The sequence below is a fragment of the Panulirus ornatus genome, chromosome 3 (genome assembly GCF_036320965.1).
Source record: "Panulirus ornatus isolate Po-2019 chromosome 3, ASM3632096v1, whole genome shotgun sequence".
Taxonomy (NCBI): domain Eukaryota; kingdom Metazoa; phylum Arthropoda; class Malacostraca; order Decapoda; family Palinuridae; genus Panulirus; species Panulirus ornatus.
This window is the reverse complement of record NC_092226.1, coordinates 66,572,614-66,598,558: the sequence shown is the minus strand read 5'-3', so window position 1 is coordinate 66,598,558 and position 25,945 is coordinate 66,572,614. Positions and strand designations below refer to the sequence as shown.

The 25,945-nt window shown below is 41.3% G+C and overlaps 1 protein-coding gene across 1 annotated transcript in view; it reads left to right on the top strand.

Moving 5' to 3' along the window:
• Positions 1-25,945, top strand: part of tefu (Serine/threonine-protein kinase tefu) — a 307,455-nt gene that overhangs the window by 206,128 nt on the left and 75,382 nt on the right. The window contains exons 40-44 of the mRNA XM_071688722.1: positions 4,909-5,039; positions 6,394-6,544; positions 6,724-6,823; positions 8,953-9,160; positions 19,296-19,406. Coding sequence (XP_071544823.1) covers positions 4,909-5,039; positions 6,394-6,544; positions 6,724-6,823; positions 8,953-9,160; positions 19,296-19,406 — 701 coding nt within the window. The remainder of the gene's footprint in view (positions 1-4,908; positions 5,040-6,393; positions 6,545-6,723; positions 6,824-8,952; positions 9,161-19,295; positions 19,407-25,945) is intronic.

Genomic DNA, 25,945 nt, shown 5'->3' with positions numbered 1-25,945 from the left:
CTCGCTAACGCGGGAAATGGCGAATAGTTTAAAAGAAAAAGAAAGATTATTATTATTATTATTATTTATTTATTTATTTATTCATTTTGTTATTATTATTATCCCTGGGGATAGGGGAGAAAGAATACTTCCCATGTATTCCCTGCGTGTCGTAGAAGGCGACTAAAAGGGGAGGGAGTGGGGGTTGGAAATCCTCCCCTCTCGTTTTTTTTTTAATTTTCCAAAAGAAGGAACAGAGTGGGGCCAGGTGAGGATATTCCACAAAGGCCCAGTCCTCTGTTCTTAATGCTACCTCGCAAATGCGGGATATGGCGAATACTTTAAAAGAAAAGAAAGAAATTATTATTATACTTTGTCACTGTCTCCCGCATTAGAGGGGTAGTGCAAGGAAACAGACAAAGGAAGGGCCCAACCCACCCACATACACATGTATATACATACACGTCCACACATGCACATATACATATCTATACTTTTCAATGTATACATATATAAACATTTACATAATTCATACTTGCTGCCTTTATTCATTCCCTCCGTCACCCCGCCACACATGAAATGACACCCCCCTCCCCCGCACGTGCACAAGGTAGTGCTAGGAAAAGACAACAAAGGCTACATTTGTTCACACTCTGTCTCTAGCTGTCATGTATAATGCACTGAAACCACAGCTCCTTTCCACATTCAGGCCCTACAAAACTTTCCATGGTTTACCCCAAATGCTTCACATGCTCTAGTTCAATCCATTGACAGCACGTCCACCCTGGTATTCCACATCGTTCCAATTCACTCTATTCCTTGCACACCTTTCACCCTCCTGCATGTTCAGGCCCCGATCGCTCAAAATCTTTTTCACTCCATCCTTCCACCTTCAATTTGGTCTCCCACTTCTCCTCATTCCCTCCACCTCTGACACATACATCCTCTTTGTCAATCATTCCTCACTCATTCTCTCCATGTGACCAAATCATTTCAATACACCCTCTTCTGCTCTCTCAACCACACTCTTTTTATTACCACACATCTCTTACTCTTTCATTACTTACTCGATCAAGCCGCCTCACACCACATATTGTCCTCAAACATCTCATTTCCAGCACATCCACCCTCCTCCGCTCAACCCTATCTATTGCCCACGCCTCACAACCATATAACATTGTTGGAACCTATTCCTTCAAACATACCCAGTTTTTTGCTTTCCAAGATAATGTTTTTGCCTTCCACACATTCTTCAACACTCCCAGAACTTTCACCTCCTCCCCCACCCTATGACTCACTTCTACTTCCATGGTTCCATTCGCTGCCAAATCCACTCCCAAATATCTAAAACACTTCACTTCCTCCAGTTTTTCTCCATTCAAACTTACCTCCCAATTGACTTGTCCCTCAACCCTACTGTACCTAATAATCTTGCTCTTATTCACATTTACTCTCAGCTTTCTTCTTTCACACACTTTACCAAACTCAGTCACCAGCTTCTGCAGTTTCTCACCCAAATCAGCCACCAGCACTGTATCATCAGCGAACGACAACTGACTCACTTCCCAAGCCCTCTCATCCACAAAAGACTGCGTACTTGCCCCTCTCTAAAACTCTTGCATTCACCTCCCTAACAACCCCATCGATATCGATAAACAAATTAAACAACCATGGAGACATCACGCACCCATGCCGCAAACCGACATTTACTGAAAAACAATCACTTTCCTCTCTTCCTTCTCATACACATGCCTTACATCCTCGATAAAAACTTTTCACCGCTTCTAACAACTTGCCTCCCACAACATATATTCTTGATACCTTCCACAGAGCATCTCTATCAACTCTTATCATATGCCTTCTCCAGATCCATAAATGCAACATACAAATCCATGTGCTTTTCTAAGTATTTTTCACATACATTCTTCAAAGCAAACACCTGATCCACACATCCTCTACCACTTTTGAAACCACACTGCTCTTCTCCAAGCTGATGCTCTGTACATGCCTTCACCCTCTCAATCAATACCCTCCCATATAGTTTCCCAGGAATACTCAACAAACTTATACCTCTATGATTTGCACACTCACCTTTATCCCCGTTGCCTTTGTACAATGGCACTATGCATGCATTCCACCAATCCTTAGGCACAGGCACTTCACCATGAGCCATACATACATTGAATATCCTCACCAACCAGTCAACAACACAGTCACCCCCTTTTTTAATAAATTCTACTGCAATACCATCCAAACCCGCCACCTTGCCGGCTTTCATCTTCCGCAAAGCTTTCACTACCTCTTCTCTGTTTACCAAACCATTCCCCCTGACCCTCTCACTTTGCACACCACCTCGACCAAAACACCCTATATCTACCACTCTTATCACCTAACACATTCAACAAACCCTCAAAATACTCACTCCATCTCCTTCCCACATCACCACTACTTGTTATTACCTCCCCATTAGCCCCCTTCACTGATGTTCCCATTTGTTCTCTTGTCTTATGCACTTTATTTACCTCCTTCCAAAACATCTTTTTATTCTCCCTAAAATTTAATGATACTCTCTCACCCCAACTCTCATTTGCCCTCTTTTTCACCTCTTGTACCTTTCTCTTGACCTCCTGCCTCTTTCTTCTATACGTTTCCCAGTTATTTGCACTATTTCCCTGCAAGACTCGTCCAAATGCCTCACCCTTCTCTTTCACTAATAATTTTACTTTTTCATCCCACCACTCATTACCCTTTCTAATCTGCCCACCACCCACGCTTCTCATGCCACAAGCATCTTTTGCGCAAGCCATCAGTGCTTCCCTAAATACATCCCAATCCTCCCCCACTCCCCTTACGTCATTTTTTCTCACCTTATTCCATTCTGCACTAAGTCTCTCCTGGTACTTCCTCACACAAGTCTTCTTCCCAAGCTCACTTTCACCACTTTCTTCACCACAACACTTCTTTTCTGAAAACCTTTACAAATCTTCACCTCCACCTCCACAAGATAATGATCAGACATCCCTCCAGTTGCACCTCTCAGCACATTAACATCCAAAAGTCTCTTTCATGCACCAATCAGTTAACATGTAATCCAATAAAGCTCTCTGGCCATCTTTCCTACTTATATATGTATACTTATGCATATCTCTCTTTTTAAACCAGGTATTCCCAATCACCAGTCCTTTTTCAGCACACAAATCTACAAGCTCTTCACCACTTAAATTTATAACACTGAACACCCCATGTACACCAAGTATTCCCTCAACTGCCACATTACTCACCTTTGCATTCATATCACCCATCACTACAACCCGGTCTCGTGCATCAAAACTGCTGATACACTCACTCAGCTGCTCCCAAAATGCCTCTCATGATCTTTCTTCTCATGCCCAGGTGCATAGGTACCAATAATCACCCAACTCTCCATCCACTTTCAGTTTTACTCATATCAGTCTAGAGTTTACTTTCTTACACTCTATCACATACTCCCACAACTCCTGTTTCAGGAGTAGTGCTACTCCTTCCTTCACTCTTGTCCTCTCACCAACCCCTGACTTTACTCCCAAAACATTCCCAAACCACTTTTCTCCTTTACCCTTGAGCTTTGTTTCACTCAGAGCCAAAACATCCACGTTCCTTTCCTTAAACATACTACCTATCTCTCCTTGTTTCTCACCTTGGTTACATTCATACACTTTTAGACACCACAATCTGAGCCTTCGAGTAGGATGAGTACTCCCCGCGTGACTCCTCCTGTTTCCCCTTGTAGAAAGTTAAAGATACATATTTGTAGATAGATATATATTTTTTCACATTAACTTGACATTTGCTGTGTTATAGAGGTGGTGTTAGGAACAGATGAGGAAATAGCCTCATTCTCTCACATCCGCTACCTAGCTTTCATGTAATACACCAAACCCACAGCGTCCTATCCATGACCAAGCCCTACAGACCTTTTTACAGTTTCCTTTGGGCATTTCATATGCTCAGGTTCAGTCCATTGACAGCATGTCACATCCCTTATACCACATTTTTCTGAATCGCCTTATCCCATGCATGCTGTACATTCTCCATCATTTTCAGGCCCCAGTCACTTGGATCCTTTTTGTCCTCCATCCTGTATTTCAGATTTGGTGTCCCCTTTCTCCTTGTCCTCTGCACTTTTGACATTGTATCCTCTTTGTCATCCTCTCCTCACACATTCTTTACATATGACCAAACCATATAGTACACCCTCTTCAGCTCTTTCGACTATACTCTTCTTATTACCACACATCTCTCTTTCCATATTATTTCTTGCTTGATCAGTGCTCCTAACACCACATATTGTCCTCAAACATTTCATTTCTATACATTCTCATATATATCTCATGCCTCTTATGCACACAACTACTTTAGGACATGTCCATCTCTGCCGTATCAGATAGTGACCTTTCTTTCCACACTTTGCTCAAAATGTGTCTAGGACCTTTGCCCCTCATCTACCCTATGACTGACTTCAGTTGCCATGGTTCCATTTGCTTTCATGTAGACTCCTTGTTATTAAAACTGCTTTAGGTCTTTGAAGTTTTTCCATTCAAACTAATAGCTAAATTGTCTCTTTTCTGTGATAAGGCTGATTACCTTGCTTTTATTTACAAATACTTACTCTCACTCATCTCCTTTCATTCACTATCTCAAACTCAGAAACCAATTTCTGTAGTTTCTCTCATGAATCTACTACCAGCACCTTGTCATCAGCAAACAATAACTGACCAAAAATGATGCTGATAATTTTTTCACACTAGTTTCCTGTTTCCTGAATTAGCAAGCTAATGCCAGGAACAAAGAAATGCAGGAAATGGTGAACCTGAAGAAAATATGTATATGTGCTTAAACGTACCAGTATCTATGCATTTACTGTATATTTTGTCTTTTATGATTTTTTAGGTGAAACTCTACAATGTAAGGTAAGCAGAGAACCCAGAGGCAAGGATTTGTCAGTGAATGGACCAATTTCACCTTTGATGCAAATTTCAAACCTTCCTGAAGTTGGTGACTTCAGTAAACTTTTGCTCCAGGTAAGATTCCCATTGATCCTTGGGGGCAGGGGAGAAAGTATTCATCCCACATTTATCCTGCATGATACAGATGGTGATGAAGAGGGGAAAGAGTAGAGGGGCTGGATGACCTCTCCTTGGGTGTTCTCTCTTTCTGAAAGTAGTTCCTGTCAATACCTCACCAGGGTAAGAAGAGGCAAATTAGTATAAAAGAAAGCTTCTCGTTATCAATTTCTTGTTTGGATATTTGCTTTTTTGTAAGTGTGGAGTCATGTTGTGTGCTGCATTTGTGATTATTTATTCCAATCTCAATTTTTTATTTGCCTTTTAACTTGCTAAATTTTTTTTCAGGAGATAGTTTGAGCCAAGCATATGATTTTTTATATATCAATAACCAGACACATCTTGTTAACTAAGATGAAGATTAACCCCCTGACATCTCATTGTTTCTCTTTCTAACTTTCATCTATGTTCTGAACACTACCCATCTTTCCAACAGTAAAATATTGATTCATCATAATGCCCGTCCTTCCCACTTGCAACTTTCATACAAAGAAAAATACTGAACGCCAACTCCTCAGTTGTCCCATATTCACCCTGCAAAAACAGGCTAACGTGACACTCTTCATCTGCGATCCTGCTCTGTTGACATAGCTTGCTTTGTAAGTGATGTGGGAGACCCTATAAGAAAAGGCTGTTGAGGTAAGGTAAGGATAGGCATTTATGTAGGTGCAATTGAAGTAAGTTTACACTAGGGAGTTAGGCATTGTTACCTTTCTTGCCAACTTGCAGAATTGGGACTGGGACCCTTTCCCTGGAAGATGGACTCCCACAAATGTTGCACACACCCACCCCAGGTAAAAGATGAATTGAGAGATGAGTTAATATCATGGAAGTATTTTCGGGTCTTTGGGGCCCGGAAGAAGTGGAGAGGAAACTGTAGTTTTGGTACATAACACATGACAGCTAGAGACTGAGTGTGAACGATATTTTTTTTTTCTTTTTTTGTGCTACCTCACTGGATGCTGTTTCATGTGTGGTGGAGTGGCGACGGGAATAGATGAAGGCAGCAAGTATGAATATGTACGTGTGTATATATGTATATGTCCGTGTATGTATACATTGAAATATCTTTCATTTTTCTTTCAAACTATTCGCCATTTCCCGCATTAGCAAAGTAGCGTTAAGAACAGAGGACTGGGCCTCTGAGGGAATTGAAATATATATGTATTTATATGTGCGTGTATGGGCATTTACGTATATACATGTGTATGTGGGTGGGCTGGTCCATTCCTCAGCTGTTTCCTTGGGCTACCTCACTAGCTCGAGTGATGGCGATTAAGTATAATAGATAAAATGAAATAAATTTTTTCAGGTGTACAGTTGCCTTGGTGACAGTGATGGTGTAGAAGGATGTGTTGGCAGCAGCAAACTTATTGATTCATCTGCTAGAGCAATGCGATATCATCATCGTGGCCAGTGGATGGAAGCCTTCGCTATTCATGATGCTGTTAATTCTTCGTTTGGTACTACAGTTGGTTTGATTGTTTTGCCTGTTACAAAAGAATCCAGAATATTTTTATGAAAATTCATGTTGATATTACATGTAATATAAAAACCTTCATCTTCATTTGCTATTATGCAATTTTTTTTTATCTTGCCTGAGTATGTATCATATTTGTATTTAATATTATTGTCTTTTCAGGAATGGTTGAGGGACTTCAAGAATTAGGATTTTTCAATGCCTTAAACACATTTTTGAATGAAAGGTCCCCCAAACTTTCAGAAAAAGTTTCAGAGGCACAGTAAGTTTCATTAAGTAATATTTTTGTTGGTGGTGTGATGTTTTCTTCTGCCTAGATTTTTTGATATTAGGATGGTTACCCCATTTGATCTGGAAAGGAGATATTTCTGGAAAGTATGACATCATAGAATATTTTTTTATGAGCTTGGCAGTGAAATTGGAAGTCCAATGCCTAAGCTTCTTACCAGGAATCAGTTAGACATGTATTGTTTGTTTTCCACCATGAACAAATGAATGCTTACAGACACTTTTGCATTTGTCTTTGACATAGTGTAGACATACCTCCATTATTTTTTCATGTGTCCTGTTAGATAGTTTTATCTGACTTCTAGCTTCTCTGTCTTTGTTCAGGCATTTTCAAGGATACACCATTTGCCTTTCTATGGATAAACATAGAGATAAAAATACATTTTGATTTGTTCCTTCATTCACACTTCAGTATCTTGATTATTATACTTTAAAGCCTTCACATGAAAATACAGTTATTTGAAATATGGCTTTCATGCACTGGGTTTTATTTGCAGAACAAATCTTTTTACTTCCATAATGTAGGGATATCATGTGTAGGCAGCATGATACCGTCTTAGAAGTCAGATGATGCACTTTGCTGCCTCAGTTACTCTGTGGTTCTTGAGTGGTGAAGGGATGCAAATTTTGATTACTGGCCTTGTGTTTAGCGGTATTTTCATTGTTTTTGTTATGGGTGGTACTTTTCCTTTACCATTAATTAACCATGGGTCTTAAGAAGTCCCAGGAAGGAAAAGCTTATATTTTTTCTTGTAAGAAAATGTGTCTTCAAGGAAGTTTTTAGATGTACTGGCAGGGTTGCGTCCATGATCTGAACACTTTTCCAGGGCATCCATATGATGTCATCCCTTCTCGAAAGGCTGTGTCTGATTGACCTAGGAAGACCATTAATTCAAGTGATAACCTGATAAAGCATGAGGTGATGAAAATTCATCCTTGTTGGGTTATTTACGTAACTGATCTTTATAGGTCATTCAGACTCAGCTTTTTGAGTAATGTTATAAGGAAGAAAAGATAGTTTTCAAATTGTGAACTCGGCCCTGCCAGTATTTCAAAATCTCACTTGAAATGTACATTTTTGTGCTTCTAAACAAAAATATGGGCTTTTCTCCCAGGAACAACTTCCTAGGACTCATGTTTGGTTAGTGGTAGAGGAAAAATATCAAATAGAACATGAATAGCAAAAATATCACTAAACACAAGGACGGGAAGGAAAAGTTTCACTCCTCTATTCTTAATCCACAGGGTAAATAAGATAGCAAATCACATCTTCTGAATCCTATGACTATACCTTGCTGCCAGACATAGATATAACTACAATAAATGAGTAATAGGATTTGTTCCACATTTAAAACCCAATGCATGGAAGCCTTATTTTAAATGGTAATCAACAGATTGATTTTTGCAAAGACTGTGCCTATAGGAAGAATATTGTAGGATTATGGGTCAGTCTTTGAGATAGCATGTTGATTATGTCAGAAGCAATTCTTTTTCTAGTTCTCACATTGACTTGAAGTTGAGTCTTATCCTGGTAAGTGATCCTTATTTTAGTGATGAACAACGGAATATCTCTTGGCAAGGGTTGCTTTTGAAGATGATACATTTAGTCATTTGAGAAACCTTATGTACTTGTTTACAGGAGCCTTTGAGATGTACTTATAATTATATCAGTCCCTTGCAGCAGAATTGAATATGCCCAGCTCATTCTTTCCATGGGAACCTTTCTGTGACATTCAGCATATGCACACATATCTTTGTTTCCGAAACTGAAGCATTACATTTGAGAGGTAGAGAATGGATGTTAGCAGATGTGACCTTTCGTTGTCTGTTCCTGATGCTACCTCACTAATGTGGGAAATGGTGATCAAGTGTGATAGAAGAAGGAAAGATCTTTGTTTCCATTTTGTTAACATTAACCTTTCTACTATTTTGTTCTCATTTTGTTAATTTTAACCTTTCAATGTACTATGTTGCTAAACTTATTGGTTTACTACAAACAACTTATGATGATCCTAACCATTAATAACATCAACAGTAGCAAGGTTTTCAGAAAAGTAGACATTTTCCAGACTGGAAAAGTTGTTAAAGGAGAATTTTTTTTAGGTGGGAATCAGCATGGAGACTTTCACAGTGGGACTTTGCTGACATGGGTGAAAAATGGGTTGAAGAAGGCCCATGTACGGTCAATGGTGGAGTAAATTTTCACCAGCACTTATTCCATGCCCTCCAGTCTCTTCACCACCAAGACATAGGGTCTGTTTACCAGCATACCTTCGAGGCTAGACAAGAAGTTGTCAAGCAGCTCAAACTTGTGAGTACTTGCATATATAAGTGATATGTGATCTGTAATTGGATGATGAGTAATGTAAATATAGGAGTCATAAATTGTGGGTAGGTCTATGGTATACTGGGGATTAGGAGCAGGGGAGATGAATCAGTTGCTGTTTGCAGATGGAATGACTGGTGGCAGACTTCAGAGAGAAATTCCAGTGGCTAGTGGCAGTTTAGGAGAATGTGAGGTCTGAATGGGGAAAACCTGAAGGTATTGGAATACTTTATATTCATGGGAGTTGATGTGGCAGTGGGTGGAAGAGGGAACTTACATCCAAAGTACATTAAGAGGCATGTAGGAAAGATCAAGGTCCACTGGGGCAAATTTAGGTGTATTTGAAGATGCTGTATACTATTCCCAACAGTGTTGTATATGTGTGAGCCTTGGGCCTTGGAAGACAGATTTTTTTTTTTTTAGGGTGATATGTGTTGTGAATTGCTTTTTAAGTAATAACATTGTAAGAGAGAGGTGTGGTTGTACAGTATTTGTATTCTGATTGTGAGGGCTGACCAGTTTGTGCTGCAATGATTTAGACATATGAAGGGGATGAGCAGAGTAAAGAATAAATGAGAGGATCTATTTGGCAGAAGGGGAGGAACTGAGGGGAAGAAGGACACCAAGTAAAGAATGAAAGGATGAGGTGAAGTAGGGTTTGGAGTATCCAAGCCTTATCATTAATGTGGGTCAGATGTATGCTTTTGGTACAAAATGAACTGGATGAATGTAAAGTTTGGTGGATGGGGATAAACTGCAGTCATTGGACTGAACCAGGGCATGTAAAGCCATCAAGGTAAGTCATGGAGTAGTCTATAGGGTTTGGTTGTGGACTGTAGGCTCTGATTTCAGTACATTATATTTGACAATTAGGGATGTATGAAAATGATGCCGTTGTTGATTTGTACTTGATGTTACCTTGCTAAAGCAGAAGACCTAAGTATAAAAATATTGATGTCACAACTTCAGTCTTGGATTTCTGTCTATCTATGAATATGAGATTAATTATTTGCTGTACAGTGAAACCCCATTCCAGTGGACAAATTGAGGTAAGGAAGTCTCTTAGAAGCAAAATTCCATTACATTTTTAGGGGTATTAGGATTTCACATTTTAATATTTGCTGGAAACTTATCTTGGGCCAGTGGTAACTGTTTATGTTGTAGGTCATTCCCCTGAGGCTTACCACAAAAAGCACTGCAGCTATGTGAGAACGCAGGCAAAATGTTGTTTGTCTTGATCAATCATGCTCTTGTATCATATTGAAAGGCTGAGTCTTATTTTGTCTTGCAATTTCTACTCATATTAACGAGTGCTCATCCTCCTCGAAGGCTCAGAGTGGGGTGCCTAAATGTGTGTGGATGTAACCAAGATGTGAAAAAAGGAGAGATAGGTAGTATGTTTGAGGAAAGGAACCTGGATGTTTTGGCTCTGAGTGAAACGAAGCTCAAGGGTAAAGGGGAAGAGTGGTTTGGGAATGTCTGGGGAGTAAAGTCAGGGGTTAGTGAGAGGACAAGAGCAAGGGAAGGAGTAGCAATACTCCTGAAACAGGAGTTGTGGGAGTATGTGATAGAATGTAAGAAAGTAAATTCTCGATTAATATGGGTAAAACTGAAAGTTGATGGAGAGAGGTGGGTGATTATTGGTGCATATGCACCTGGGCATGAGAAGAAAGATCATGAGAGGCAAGTGTTTTGGGAGCAGCTGAATGAGTGTGTTAGTGGTTTTGATGCACGAGACCGGGTTATAGTGATGGGTGATTTGAATGCAAAGGTGAGTAATGTGGCAGTTGAGGGAATAATTGGTATACATGGGGTGTTCAGTGTTGTAAATGGAAATGGTGAAGAGCTTGTAGATTTATGTGCTGAAAAAGGACTGATGATTGGGAATACCTGGTTTAAAAAGCGAGATATACATAAGTATACTTATGTAAGTAGGAGAGATGGCCAGAGAGCGTTATTGGATTACGTGTTAATTGACAGGCGTGCGAAAGAGAGACTTTTGGATGTTAATGTGCTGAGAGGTGCAACTGGAGGGATGTCTGATCATTATCTTGTGGAGGCTAAGGTGAAGATTTGTATGGGTTTTCAGAAAAGAAGAGTGAATGTTGGGGTGAAGAGGGTGGTGAGAGTAAGTGAGCTTGGGAAGGAGACCTGTGTGAGGAAGTACCAGGAGAGACTGAGTACAGAATGGAAAAAGGTGAGAACAATGGAAGTAAGGGGAGTGGGGGAGGAATGGGATGTATTTAGGGAATCAGTGGTGGATTGCGCAAAAGATGCTTGTGGCATGAGAAGAGTGGGAGGTGGGTTGATTAGAAAGGGTAGTGAGTGGTGGGATGAAGAAGTAAGAGTATTAGTGAAAGAGAAGAGAGAGGCATTTGGACGATTTTTGCAGGGAAAAAATGCAATTGAGTGGGAGATGTATAAAAGAAAGAGACAGGAGGTCAAGAGAAAGGTGCAAGAGGTGAAAAAAAGGGCAAATGAGAGTTGGGGTGAGAGAGTATCATTAAATTTTAGAGAGAATAAAAAGATGTTCTGGAAGGAGGTAAATAAAGTGCGTAAGACAAGGGAGCAAATGGGAACTTCAGTGAAGGGCGCAAATGGGGAGGTGATAACAAGTAGTGGTGATGTGAGAAGGAGATGGAGTGAGTATTTTGAAGGTTTGTTGAATGTGTTTGATGATAGAGTGGCAGATATAGGGTGTTTTGGTCGAGGTGGTGTGCAAAGTGAGAGGGTTAGGGAAAATGATTTGGTAAACAGAGAAGAGGTAGTGAAAGCTTTGCGGAAGATGAAAGCCGGCAAGGCAGCAGGTTTGGATGGTATTGCAGTGGAATTTATTAAAAAAGGGGGTGACTGTATTGTGGACTGGTTGGTAAGGTTATTTAATGTATGTATGACTCATGGTGAGGTGCCTGAGGATTGGCGGAATGCGTGCATAGTGCCATGGTACAAAGGCAAAGGGGATAAGAGTGAGTGCTCAAATTACAGAGGTATAAGTTTGTTGAGTATTCCTGGTAAATTATATGGGAGGGTATTGATTGAGAGGGTGAAGGCATGTACAGAGCATCAGATTGGGGAAGAGCAGTGTGGTTTCAGAAGTGGTAGAGGATGTGTGGATCAGGTGTTTGCTTTGAAGAATGTATGTGAGAAATACTTAGAAAAGCAAATGGATTTGTATGAAGCATTTATGGATCTGGAGAAGGCATATGATAGAGTTGATAGAGATGCTCTGTGGAAGGTATTAAGAATATATGGTGTGGGAGGAAAGTTGTTAGAAGCAGTGAAAAGTTTTTATCGAGGATGTAAGGCATGTGTACGTGTAGGAAGAGAGTAAAGTGATTGGTTCTCAGTGAATGTAGGTTTGCGGCAGGGGTGTGTGATGTCTCCATGGTTGTTTAATTTGTTTATGGATGGGGTTGTTAGGGAGGTAAATGCAAGAGTTTTGGAAAGAGGGGCAAGTATGAAGTCTGTTGGGGATGAGAGAGCTTGGGAAGTGAGTCAGTTGTTGTTCGCTGATGATACAGCGCTGGTGGCTGATTCATGTGAGAAACTGCAGAAGCTGGTGACTGAGTTTGGTAAAGTGTGTGGAAGAAGAAAGTTAAGAGTAAATGTGAATAAGAGCAAGGTTATTAGGTACAGTAGGGTTGAGGGTCAAGTCAATTGGGAGGTGAGTTTGAATGGAGAAAAACTGGAGGAAGTGAAGTGTTTTAGATATCTGGGAGTGGATCTGGCAGCGGATGGAACCATGGAAGCGGAAGTGGATCATAGGGTAGGGGGAGGGGGCGAAAATTCTGGGGGCCTTGAAGAATGTGTGGAAGTCGAGAACATTATCTCGGAAAGCAAAAATGGGTATGTTTGAAGGAATAGTGGTTCCAACAATGTTGTATGGTTGCGAGGCATGGGCTATGGATAGAGTTGTGCGCAGGAGGATGGATGTGCTGGAAATGAGATGTTTGAGGACAATGTGTGGTGTGAGGTGGTTTGATCGAGTGAGTAACGTAAGGGTAAGAGAGATGTGTGGAAATAAAAAGAGCGTGGTTGAGAGAGCAGAAGAGGGTGTTTTGAAGTGGTTTGGGCACATGGAGAGAATGAGTGAGGAAAGATTGACCAAGAGGATATATGTGTCGGAGGTGGAGGGAACGAGGAGAAGAGGGAGACCAAATTGGAGGTGGAAAGATGGAGTGAAAAAGATTTTGTGTGATCGGGGCCTGAACATGCAGGAGGGTGAAAGGAGGGCAAGGAATAGAGTGAATTGGATCGATGTGGTATACCGGGGTTGACGTGCTGTCAGTGGATTGAATCAAGGCATGTGAAGCGTCTGGGGTAAACCATGGAAAGCTGTGTAGGTATGTATATTTGCGTGTGTGGACGTATGTATATACATGTGTATGGGGGGGGGTTGGGCCATTTCTTTCGTCTGTTTCCTTGCACTACCTCGCAAACGCGGGAGACAGCGACAAAGTATGATAATAATAATATTAACTTGTGTGTGAGAGAGTGTAAGAAAATGATCCCTAGACTGTTGTGGTAATGGAAGTGAATTATTAGAGGTGGGAGATTATTAGTGCTTATGCAGCTAGAGATGAGGACTAAAGAAGAGCATCATGTGTTTCTGGAGGAGCTTGGTGAGTTTGTCAACACTTATGATACATGGGATCGAGTATTAGTTTTGAGTGATTTTAATGTGAGAGTAGGTAATGTGGCAGTTGAGGGTATGATTAGGTAGCATGAGATGTTTAGTGTTATGAATAAGATTGGTGAACAGTTTGTGGAGTTGTGTGCTGACAAAGAACAGGCGATTGGGAATTTTTTTTTTTTTTTTTTTTTATACTTTGTCGCTGTCTCCCGCGTTTGCGAGGTAGCGCAAGGAAACAGACGAAAGAAATGGCCCAACCCCCCCCATACACATGTACATACACACGTCCACACACGCAAATATACATACCTACCCAGCTTTCCATGGTTTACCCCGAACGCTTCACATGCCTTGATTCAATCCACTGACAGCACGTCAACCCCTGTATACCACATCGCTCCAATTCACTCTATTCCTTGCCCTCCTTTCACCCTCCTGCATGTTCAGGCCCCGATCACACAAAATCCTTTTCACTCCATCTTCCCACCTCCAATTTGGTCTCCCTCTTCTCCTCGTTCCCTCCACCTCCGACACATATATCCTCTTGGTCAATCTTTCCTCACTCATTCTCTCCATGTGCCCAAACCACTTCAAAACACCCTCTTCTGCTCTCTCAACCACGCTTGAAAAGAAGGGACATACAAAAGTATACATGGGTGAGTAGGAAAGATGGTAAGGGACTGTGTTGGACTATGGACAATTTGATATGCATGTTTAGAAGAGACTTTTGGATATGATGTGTTGAAAGGGGCAGCTGGTGGGATGTCAGAACATTACTTGGTGGATGCAAGGGTGAAAGTTTTTAGAGGGAAAATCCTTATTTTGCTCCCTTTTCTGTTCCTTCTTTTGGAAAAGTATAAACTGGAGGGGAGAATTTCCAGCACCCCAACTCCCTCCCCATAGATTGAATTATTTCTCACCTTCCTCAGGGGTTGGTGAGAGGACAAGAGCTAAGGAAGGAGTAGCACTGTTCATCAAGCAGTTGTGGGAGTGTGTGATAGAGCATAAGGAAGTAAATTCTAGATTGATGTGGGTAAAACTGAAAGTGGATGATTTTCGGTGCTTATGCACCAGGTCTTGAGAAGAAAGATCTTGGGAAGCAAGAGCTCCGGGAGCAGCTGAGTGAGTGTGTCAGCAGCTTTGATGCACAAGACCAGGTATTAGTGATGGGTGATTTGAGTGCGAAGCTGAGTAATATGGCAATTGAGGGTATAATTGGTGCACATGGGGTATTCAGTTTTGTGAATGGAAATGTTAAAGAGCTTGTGGATTTGTGTGCTGAAAAAAGACTGGTGATTGGGAATACCTGCTGACTGGTGATTGGGAATATGTGTGTGTAAGTAGGAGAGATGGTCAGTGGGCATTGATAGATTACATATTAATTGATAGGTCTGTAAAAGAGAGACTTTTGGATGTAAATGTTGTGAGAGGGGCAACTGATGGGGTGTCTGATCACTATCTTGTGGAGGCAAAGGTGAAGATTTATAGAGGTTTTCAAAAAAGAAGAGACACTGTATGGGAGAAAAGAGTGGTGAGAGTAAGTGAACTTGGAAAGGAGACCTATGTGAGGAAATCCAGGAGAGATTGAGTGTAGAATGGCAAGAGATGAGAGCAAATGAAGTTAGGGGAGTTGGTGAGGAATGGGATGTATTTAGGGAAGCACTGATGGCATGTGCAAGAGATGCATGTGGCATTAGAAAGGTGGGAGGTGGGCAGATTAAAAAGGGTAGTGAGTGGTGGGATGAAGAATTAAGGTTTTTAATGAAAGAGAAAAGAGAGGTGTTTAGACAGTACTTACAAGGAAGGAGTGCAAGGGACTGGGAGATGTAGATGAGAAAGCAGCAGGAGGTCAAGAGGAAGGTGCAAAGGTTGAACAAGAGGGCAAATGAGAGTTGGGGTGAGAGAGTATCATTAAACTTTAGGGAGAATAAAAAGGTGTTTTGGAAGGTGGCGAATAATATGCATAAGACAAGAGAACAAATGTGAACATCGGTGAAGTGGGCAAGGGGGAAGTGATAACAGGTAGTGATGAAATGAAAAGGAGATGGAGTGAGTATTTTGAAGGATTGTTGAATGTGTTTGATAGAGTGGCAGAAGTAGGGTGTTTTGGTTGGGGTGGTGTGCAAAGTGAGAGTGTAAGGGAGAATGGTTTGGTGAAGAGAGAAGATGGTGAAAGCCTTGTAGAAAATGAAATCTTGCAAGGCGACGAGTAAGGCATGTGTACAGGAAAGGAAGAGAGGAGAGTAATTGGTTCCCTGTGACTGTTGGTCTGTGACAGGGGTGTATACTGTCCCCATGGTTGTTTAATTTGTTCATGGATTGGTTGGTTAGAGAGATAAATGCAAGAGTTTTGGAGAGAGAGATAAATATGCAGTCTGTTGGGAATGAGAGGGTGTGGGAAGTGAGTCAATTAATGTTTGCCGATGATGCAACACTGGTGGCCAATTCGAGTGAGGAACTGCAGAAATTGGTGACTGAATTTGGAAACATGTGTGAAAGGATAAAGTTGAGAGTAAAATGAATAAGAGCAAGGTTTAAAGGTTTAGCAGGGTTGACAGACATATTAGTTGGGTTTTAAGTTTGAATGGAGAAAAATTGGAGGAAGTGAAGTGTTTAGATATCTTGGAGTGGACTTGGCAGCGAATGGAACCTTGGAAGCAGAAGTGAGTCATAGGTTGGGAGATGGGGCAAAGGTGTTTGGGAGTGATGAAGATGTGGAAGAGAGAGAGTGTTATATTGGAGAGCAGAAATGGGTATGTTTGAAGGAATAGTATTTCTAACAATATTATACATTTGTACGGCATTGGTTGAAATTAGGTAGGAATGTATGGAGTAGGGTAATTGTATTGGAAATGAAATGTATGAGGACAGTATGTGATGTGAGGTGGTTTGATTGAGTAAGTAATAAAAGGGTAAGAGAGATATGTGTTCATAAAAAGAGCGTGGTTGAGAGAGTAGAAGAGGATGTGTTGAAATGGTTTGGACACGTGGAATGAATTAGTGAGGAAAGGTTGACAAAGAAAAGTGGGAGACCAATTTGGAGGTGGAGAGATGGAGTGAAAAAGATTTTTGAGCAATTATGGCCTGAACATGCAGGAGGGTGAAAGGCATGTGAGGAATAGAGTGAATTAGAACAATGTGGTATTCTATTAGTGGAGAGAACAAGGGCCTGTTAAATGTCTGGGGTAAACCGTTGAAAGGTTTGTGGGGCCTGGATGTGGATAAGGGAGCTTTGGTTTTGGTGCATTACACATGATAGCTAGAGAGTGTGTGAGTGAACGTGGCTTTTTTCTGTGTGTTATCCTGGCGCTACTTTGCTGATGCAGGGAGTGGCAATGCTGTTTTCTGTGGGGTGGGGTGTCACGAGGAATGGATGAAGGCAAGCTAGGATGAATATGTCTCCCGTGTTAGTGAGGTAGTGCAAGGAAACAGACAAAAGAATGGCCCAACCCACCCAGATACACATGTATATACATACACGTCCACACACGCACATATACATACCTATACATCTCAACGTATACATATATATACACACTCAGAATATATGGTGTGGGAGGCAAGTTGTTAGAAGCAGTGAAAAGTTTTTATCGAGGATGTAAGGCATGTGTATGTGTAGGAAGAGAGGAAAGTGATTGGTTCTCAGTGAATGTAGGATTGCGGCAGGGGTGTGTGATGTCTCCATGGTTGTTTAATTTGTCTATGGATGGGGTTGTTAGGGAGGTGAATGCAAGAGTTTTGGAAAGAGGGGCAAGTATGAAGTCTGTTGGGGATGAGAGAGCTTGGGAAGTGAGTCAGTTGTTGTTCGCTGGTGGCTGATTCATGTGAGAAACTGCAGAAGCTGGTGACTGAGTTTGGTAAAGTGTATGAAAGAAGAAAGTTAAGAGTAAATGTGAATAAGAGCAAGGTTATTAGGTACAGTAGGGTTGAGGGTCAAGTCAATTGGGAGGTAAGTTTGAATGGAGAAAAACTGGAGGAAGTAAAGTGTTTTAGATATCTGTGAGTGGATCTGGCAGCGGATGGAACCATGGAAGCGGAAGTGGATCATAGGGTGGGGGAGGGGGCGAAAATCCTGGGAGCCTTGAAGAATGTGTGGAAGTCGAGAACATTATCTCAGAAAGCAAAAATGGGTATGTTTGAAGGAATAGTGGTTCCAACAATGTTGTATGGTTGCGAGGCGTGGGCTATGGATAGAGTTGTGCGCAGGAGGATGGATGTGCTGGAAATGAGATGTTTGAGGACAATGTGTGGTGTGAGGTGGTTTGATCGAGTAAGTAACGTAAGGGTAAGAGAGATGTGTGGAAATAAAAAGAGCGTGGTTGAGAGAGCAGAAAAGGGTGTTTTGAAATGGTTTGGGCATATGGAGAGAATGAGTGAGGAAAGATTGACCAAGAGGATAATATGTGTCGGAGGTGGAGGGAACGAGGAGAAGTGGGAGACCAAATTGGAGGTGGAAAGATGGAGTGAAAAAGATTTTGTGTGATCGGGGCCTGAACATGCAGGAGGGTGAAAGGAGAGCAAGGAATAGAGTGAATAGGATCGATGTGGTATACCGGGGTTGACGTGCTGTCAGTGGATTGAATCAGGGCATGTGAAGCGTCTGGGGTAAACCATGGAAAGCTGTGTAGGTATGTATATTTGCGTGTGTGGACGTATGTATATACATGTGTATGGGGGTGGGTTGGGCCATTTCTTTCGTCTGTTTCCTTGCGCTACCTCGCAAACGCGGGAGACAGCGACAAAGCAAAAAAAAAAAAAACACTCAGACATATATATGTACATGTGTACATAATTCCTACTGTCTGCCCTTATTCATTTCCATCTGTGTATATGTATGTTATGTATATGTACATGTATTTGTGTATATGAGTGGATGAGTCTTTCTTTGCCTGTTTCCTGGCACTGCCGCAGGAAACAGCAATCAAGTATAATAAATGTTTATGTAAATAATGGAGAGGTATTGGGGCCTGGATGTGGATAGGGAGATGTGGTTTTGGTAGTAAAATGCAGTTACTAAATGCATTAGATTTTTACTATGAGAGTTGGGCTTTAATGGGGGTGGGGAATACCTACATACCAACAAGTACCCATAATGAGATTTTGCCGTGATGGTAGGATTAGCGCCTGGCACTGTCTAGGCTGCTTGCTTGTCAAACTGTTATGTTTTTCTCAACTGGTACCCTATTACTTGTATTTGGCCTTTTGGATTTTTTTTTTAAGTACTCCTGTGGCATAATTTTCTATTGTTTTCAACCAGGAGTTTAGCTCTTTTTTGAATGTTTCTGCAATCACTCCATGTATGTTTCATAGCTCCCCTGGTATGGCATTTTGTAATTGTTCCAATTTCCTCACTAGTCATTCAAATATTTTTGTTTGGTGCCATGTCAGTATATTTCCAGGTATCATATATGGTTTTATGATTATCACCCTTGAGTTTTATTACCTTGACGTATAATTCAGTTTTTTCAATCTTCTATATTTACACAGAGTCGAGCTGAAAGCAGTAGCTCCATTTATCCAGTATTGAGTCGTCTGCAGATCTTATCTGAGGTAGAAGCGGCATCTGAGTGTTTGAATGACAGCAGTTGTCCCACCAAGGTTTGAAATGATTGTATTGTTGAATGCTGTTTGATATTTTTCATATGGTTTTGAATTAAGATAATGAAAATGTTGGATAATCAAATTTCAGTTTTTATTGAAAAGGATTTCAGAGAGAAAGGTAGCTCGTCTTATCCAGGGAATTAATCCAACGTCTTTAACCTTTTGCCCATCTTAAGGTTGAGGGACCTCGCTTCTGCAAGATTAATTAGTTTAAAAGTTACACATGCCATTATGCATTTAATCTACCCCATATCATTGAGATGGTGATTGAATAGGCAAATACCTGTAAAGGTTAAGTGAGAACATTGGGAGACATATAAGGTGGAAAGAGTTGATAGAAATATTAGGTAGGAGGCTCTGGAGACACTGTGCTGAAGTTCCCCTTTACCAGTGACCTGTTAAGGATGAGGTACTAAAGGATAAGAAGCAGAACTGGAGTTCACCATTTGTGGAGACTCTTGCCCATGAGGGAGTTCTCAGGGAAAGGGCATCAGAGATGTAGATAGATTGATAGTTTAAGTAAACAAATGGCCTCTAGAAAAATAGAGCTGTTTTAAAAAATGTAAAACAGAGATAATTTGTGGAAGTTTTGAGTTAAGTAGAAAATTCTGTTATGTGGGTACTATACATAGATGCTAAAAGGTCAGAGATGGTGGGTCACTTTTAAAGGAAATGATATTGCTTAAGATGTGCTGGATGTTCATAATATAGTTGAGGTATTTATTTGGACTTTTTCAGGTACAGATGAATTTCTAAATACACATCATAGAGAATGCAATGAATAAGTTCCCTTTGATTATATTATTGTAGATATCATAGTAAGAAATGTGTATCTAAGATAATATTTTCTAACGGTTTGAAGATTATTTGAAGAAAGCTTTTGATAGAGTTGATAGAGATGCTCTTTAGAAGGTATTAAGAATATATGGTGTGGGAGGCAAGTTGCTAGAAGCAGTGAAAAGTTTTTATTGAGGATGTAAGACATGTGTACGAATAGGAAGAGAGGAAAGTGATTGGTTCCCAGTGAATGTTGGTTTGTGGCAGGGGTGTGTGATGTCTCCATGGTTGTTTAATTTGTTTTTGGATGGGGGTTGTTAGGGAGGTGAATGCAAGAGTTTTGGAGAGAGGGGGAAGTATACAGTCTGTTGTGGATGAGAGGGTTTGGGAAGTGAGTCAGTTGTTGTTCGCTGATGATACAGTGCTGGTGGCTGATTCCAGTGAGAAACTGCAGAAGCTGGTGACTGAGTTTGGTAAAGTGTGTGAAAGAAGAAAGCCAAGAGTATATGTGAATAAGAGCAAGGTTATTAGGTTCGGTAAGGATGAGGGACAAGTCAATTGGGAGGTAAGTTTGAATGGAGAAAAGCTGGAGAAAGTGAAGTGTTTTAGATATCCGGGAGTGGTTTTGGCAGCGGATGGAACCATGGAAGCGGAAGTGAGTCACAGGGTGAGGGAGGGGGCGAAAGTTCTGGGGGCGTTGAAGAATGTGTGGAAGACGAGAACGTTATCTCAGAGAGCAAAATGGGTATGTTTGCAGGAATAGTGGTTCGAACAATGTTATATGGTTGCGAGACATGGGGTATAGATAGGGTTGTGCGGAGGATGGTGGATGTGTTGGAAATGAGATGTTTGAGGACAATATGTGGTGTGAGGTGGTTTGATCGAGTAAGTAATGAAAGGGTAAGAGATATGTGTGATAATAAAAAGAATGTGGTTGAGAGAGCAGAAGAGGGTGTATTGAAATGGTTTGGTCACATGGAGAGAGGGAGTGAGGAAAGATTGACCAAGAGGATATATGTGTCAGAGGTTGAGGAAATGAAAAGTGGGAGACCAAATTGGAGGTAGAAAGATGGAATGAAAAAGATTTTGAGTGATTGGGGCCTGAACATACAGAGGGTGAAAGGCGTGTAAGGAATAGAGTGAATTGGAACAATGTGGTATACTTGGTTGACGTGCTGTCAATGGATTGAACCAGGGCATGTGAAGCATCTGGGGTAAACCATGAAAAGTTTTATGAGGCCTGGATGTGGAAAGGGAGCTGTGATTTTGATGCATTGCACATGACAGCTAGAGACTGAGTGTGAACGGAAAAGGGGGGTGTAAAAAGGGGTTGGGGGGGGAAGGAAAAAACCGGGCAAAAGGGGGGGGAAAAATTGGGGGGGGGGTTTTAAAAGGGGGGGGGGGGGGGGGGGGGGGGGGGGGGGGGGGGGGGGGGGGGGGGGGGGGGGGGGGGGGGGGGGGGGGGGGGGGGGGGGGGGGGGGGGGGGGGGGGCTGAGTTTGGTAAAGTGTATGAAAGAAGAAAGTTAAGAGTAAATGTGAATAAGAGCAAGGTTATTAGGTACAGTAGGGTTGAGGGTCAAGTCAATTGGGAGGTAAGTTTGAATGGAGAAAAACTGGAGGAAGTAAAGTGTTTTAGATATCTGTGAGTGGATCTGGCAGCGGATGGAACCATGGAAGCGGAAGTGGATCATAGGGTGGGGGAGGGGGCGAAAATCCTGGGAGCCTTGAAGAATGTGTGGAAGTCGAGAACATTATCTCAGAAAGCAAAAATGGGTATGTTTGAAGGAATAGTGGTTCCAACAATGTTGTATGGTTGCGAGGCGTGGGCTATGGATAGAGTTGTGCGCAGGAGGATGGATGTGCTGGAAATGAGATGTTTGAGGACAATGTGTGGTGTGAGGTGGTTTGATCGAGTAAGTAACGTAAGGGTAAGAGAGATGTGTGGAAATAAAAAGAGCGTGGTTGAGAGAGCAGAAAAGGGTGTTTTGAAATGGTTTGGGCATATGGAGAGAATGAGTGAGGAAAGATTGACCAAGAGGATAATATGTGTCGGAGGTGGAGGGAACGAGGAGAAGTGGGAGACCAAATTGGAGGTGGAAAGATGGAGTGAAAAAGATTTTGTGTGATCGGGGCCTGAACATGCAGGAGGGTGAAAGGAGAGCAAGGAATAGAGTGAATAGGATCGATGTGGTATACCGGGGTTGACGTGCTGTCAGTGGATTGAATCAGGGCATGTGAAGCGTCTGGGGTAAACCATGGAAAGCTGTGTAGGTATGTATATTTGCGTGTGTGGACGTATGTATATACATGTGTATGGGGGTGGGTTGGGCCATTTCTTTCGTCTGTTTCCTTGCGCTACCTCGCAAACGCGGGAGACAGCGACAAAGCAAAAAAAAAAAAAAACACTCAGACATATATATGTACATGTGTACATAATTCCTACTGTCTGCCCTTATTCATTTCCATCTGTGTATATGTATGTTATGTATATGTACATGTATTTGTGTATATGAGTGGATGAGTCTTTCTTTGCCTGTTTCCTGGCACTGCCGCAGGAAACAGCAATCAAGTATAATAAATGTTTATGTAAATAATGGAGAGGTATTGGGGCCTGGATGTGGATAGGGAGATGTGGTTTTGGTAGTAAAATGCAGTTACTAAATGCATTAGATTTTTACTATGAGAGTTGGGCTTTAATGGGGGTGGGGAATACCTACATACCAACAAGTACCCATAATGAGATTTTGCCGTGATGGTAGGATTAGCGCCTGGCACTGTCTAGGCTGCTTGCTTGTCAAACTGTTATGTTTTTCTCAACTGGTACCCTATTACTTGTATTTGGCCTTTTGGATTTTTTTTTTAAGTACTCCTGTGGCATAATTTTCTATTGTTTTCAACCAGGAGTGTAGCTCTTTTTTGAATGTTTCTGCAATCACTCCATGTATGTTTCATAGCTCCCCTGGTATGGCATTTTGTAATTGTTCCAATTTCCTCACTAGTCATTCAAATATTTTTGTTTGGTGCCATGTCAGTATATTTCCAGGTATCATATATGGTTTTATGATTATCACCCTTGAGTTTTATTACCTTGACGTATAATTCAGTTTTTTCAATCTTCTATATTTACACAGAGTCGAGCTGAAAGCAGTAGCTCCATTTATCCAGTATTGAGTCGTCTGCAGATCTTATCTGAGGTAGAAGCGGCATCTGAGTGTTTGAATGACAGCAGTTGTCCCACCAAGGTTTGAAATGATTGTATTGTTGAATGCTGTTTGATATTTTTCATATGGTTTTGAATTAAGATAATGAAAATGTTGGATAATGAAATTTCAGTTTTTATTGAAAAGGATTTCAGAGAGAAAGGTAGCTCGTCTTATCCAGGGAATTAATCCAACGTCTTTAACCTTTTGCCCATCTTAAGGTTGAGGGACCTCGCTTCTGCAAGATTAATTAGTTTAAAAGTTACACATGCCATTATGCATTTAATCTACCCCATATCATTGAGATGGTGATTGAATAGGCAAATACCTGTAAAGGTTAAGTGAGAACATTGGGAGACATATAAGGTGGAAAGAGTTGATAGAAATATTAGGTAGGAGGCTCTGGAGACACTGTGCTGAAGTTCCCCTTTACCAGTGACCTGTTAAGGATGAGGTACTAAAGGATAAGAAGCAGAACTGGAGTTCACCATTTGTGGAGACTCTTGCCCATGAGGGAGTTCTCAGGGAAAGGGCATCAGAGATGTAGATAGATTGATAGTTTAAGTAAACAAATGGCCTCTAGAAAAATAGAGCTGTTTTAAAAAATGTAAAACAGAGATAATTTGTGGAAGTTTTGAGTTAAGTAGAAAATTCTGTTATGTGGGTACTATACATAGATGCTAAAAGGTCAGAGATGGTGGGTCACTTTTAAAGGAAATGATATTGCTTAAGATGTGCTGGATGTTCATAATATAGTTGAGGTATTTATCTGGACTTTTTCAGGTACAGATGAATTTCTAAATACACATCATAGAGAATGCAATGAATAAGTTCCCTTTGATTATATTATTGTAGATATCATAGTAAGAAATGTGTATCTAAGATAATATTTTCTAACGGTTTGAAGATTATTTGAAGAAAGCTTTTGATAGAGTTGATAGAGATGCTCTTTAGAAGGTATTAAGAATATATGGTGTGGGAGGCAAGTTGCTAGAAGCAGTGAAAAGTTTTTATTGAGGATGTAAGACATGTGTACGAATAGGAAGAGAGGAAAGTGATTGGTTCCCAGTGAATGTTGGTTTGTGGCAGGGGTGTGTGATGTCTCCATGGTTGTTTAATTTGTTTTTGGATGGGGGTTGTTAGGGAGGTGAATGCAAGAGTTTTGGAGAGAGGGGGAAGTATACAGTCTGTTGTGGATGAGAGGGTTTGGGAAGTGAGTCAGTTGTTGTTCGCTGATGATACAGTGCTGGTGGCTGATTCCAGTGAGAAACTGCAGAAGCTGGTGACTGAGTTTGGTAAAGTGTGTGAAAGAAGAAAGCCAAGAGTATATGTGAATAAGAGCAAGGTTATTAGGTTCGGTAAGGATGAGGGACAAGTCAATTGGGAGGTAAGTTTGAATGGAGAAAAGCTGGAGAAAGTGAAGTGTTTTAGATATCCGGGAGTGGTTTTGGCAGCGGATGGAACCATGGAAGCGGAAGTGAGTCACAGGGTGAGGGAGGGGGCGAAAGTTCTGGGGGCGTTGAAGAATGTGTGGAAGACGAGAACGTTATCTCAGAGAGCAAAATGGGTATGTTTGCAGGAATAGTGGTTCGAACAATGTTATATGGTTGCGAGACATGGGGTATAGATAGGGTTGTGCGGAGGATGGTGGATGTGTTGGAAATGAGATGTTTGAGGACAATATGTGGTGTGAGGTGGTTTGATCGAGTAAGTAATGAAAGGGTAAGAGATATGTGTGATAATAAAAAGAATGTGGTTGAGAGAGCAGAAGAGGGTGTATTGAAATGGTTTGGTCACATGGAGAGAGGGAGTGAGGAAAGATTGACCAAGAGGATATATGTGTCAGAGGTTGAGGAAATGAAAAGTGGGAGACCAAATTGGAGGTAGAAAGATGGAATGAAAAAGATTTTGAGTGATTGGGGCCTGAACATACAGAGGGTGAAAGGCGTGTAAGGAATAGAGTGAATTGGAACAATGTGGTATACTTGGTTGACGTGCTGTCAATGGATTGAACCAGGGCATGTGAAGCATCTGGGGTAAACCATGAAAAGTTTTATGAGGCCTGGATGTGGAAAGGGAGCTGTGATTTTGATGCATTGCACATGACAGCTAGAGACTGAGTGTGAACGAATGTGGCCTTTGTTATCTTTTCCTAGTGCTACCCCTCACGCGTGTGGGGGAAGGGGTTGCCATTTCACGTGTGGCGGGGTGGCGACGGGAATGGATGAAGGCAGCAATTATGAACATGTAGGTGTGTATATATGTATATGTCTGTGTATGTATATGTTGAAATGTATAGGTATGTATGTGGGCGTTTATGTATATATATATGTGGGTGGGTTGGGCCATTGTTCCATCTGTTTCCTTGCGCTACCTTGCTGACGTAGGAGACAGCAACAAAGTATAATAGATAGATAAATGAATAATCTATTTATTTATTCATTCATTATACTTGATCACTGTTTCCTGCGTCAGCAAGGTAGCTCCAGGAAACAGACGCAGAATGGTCTATCCACTCATACACACATTGGACTGAGCCTTAGAGGGAATATCCTCAC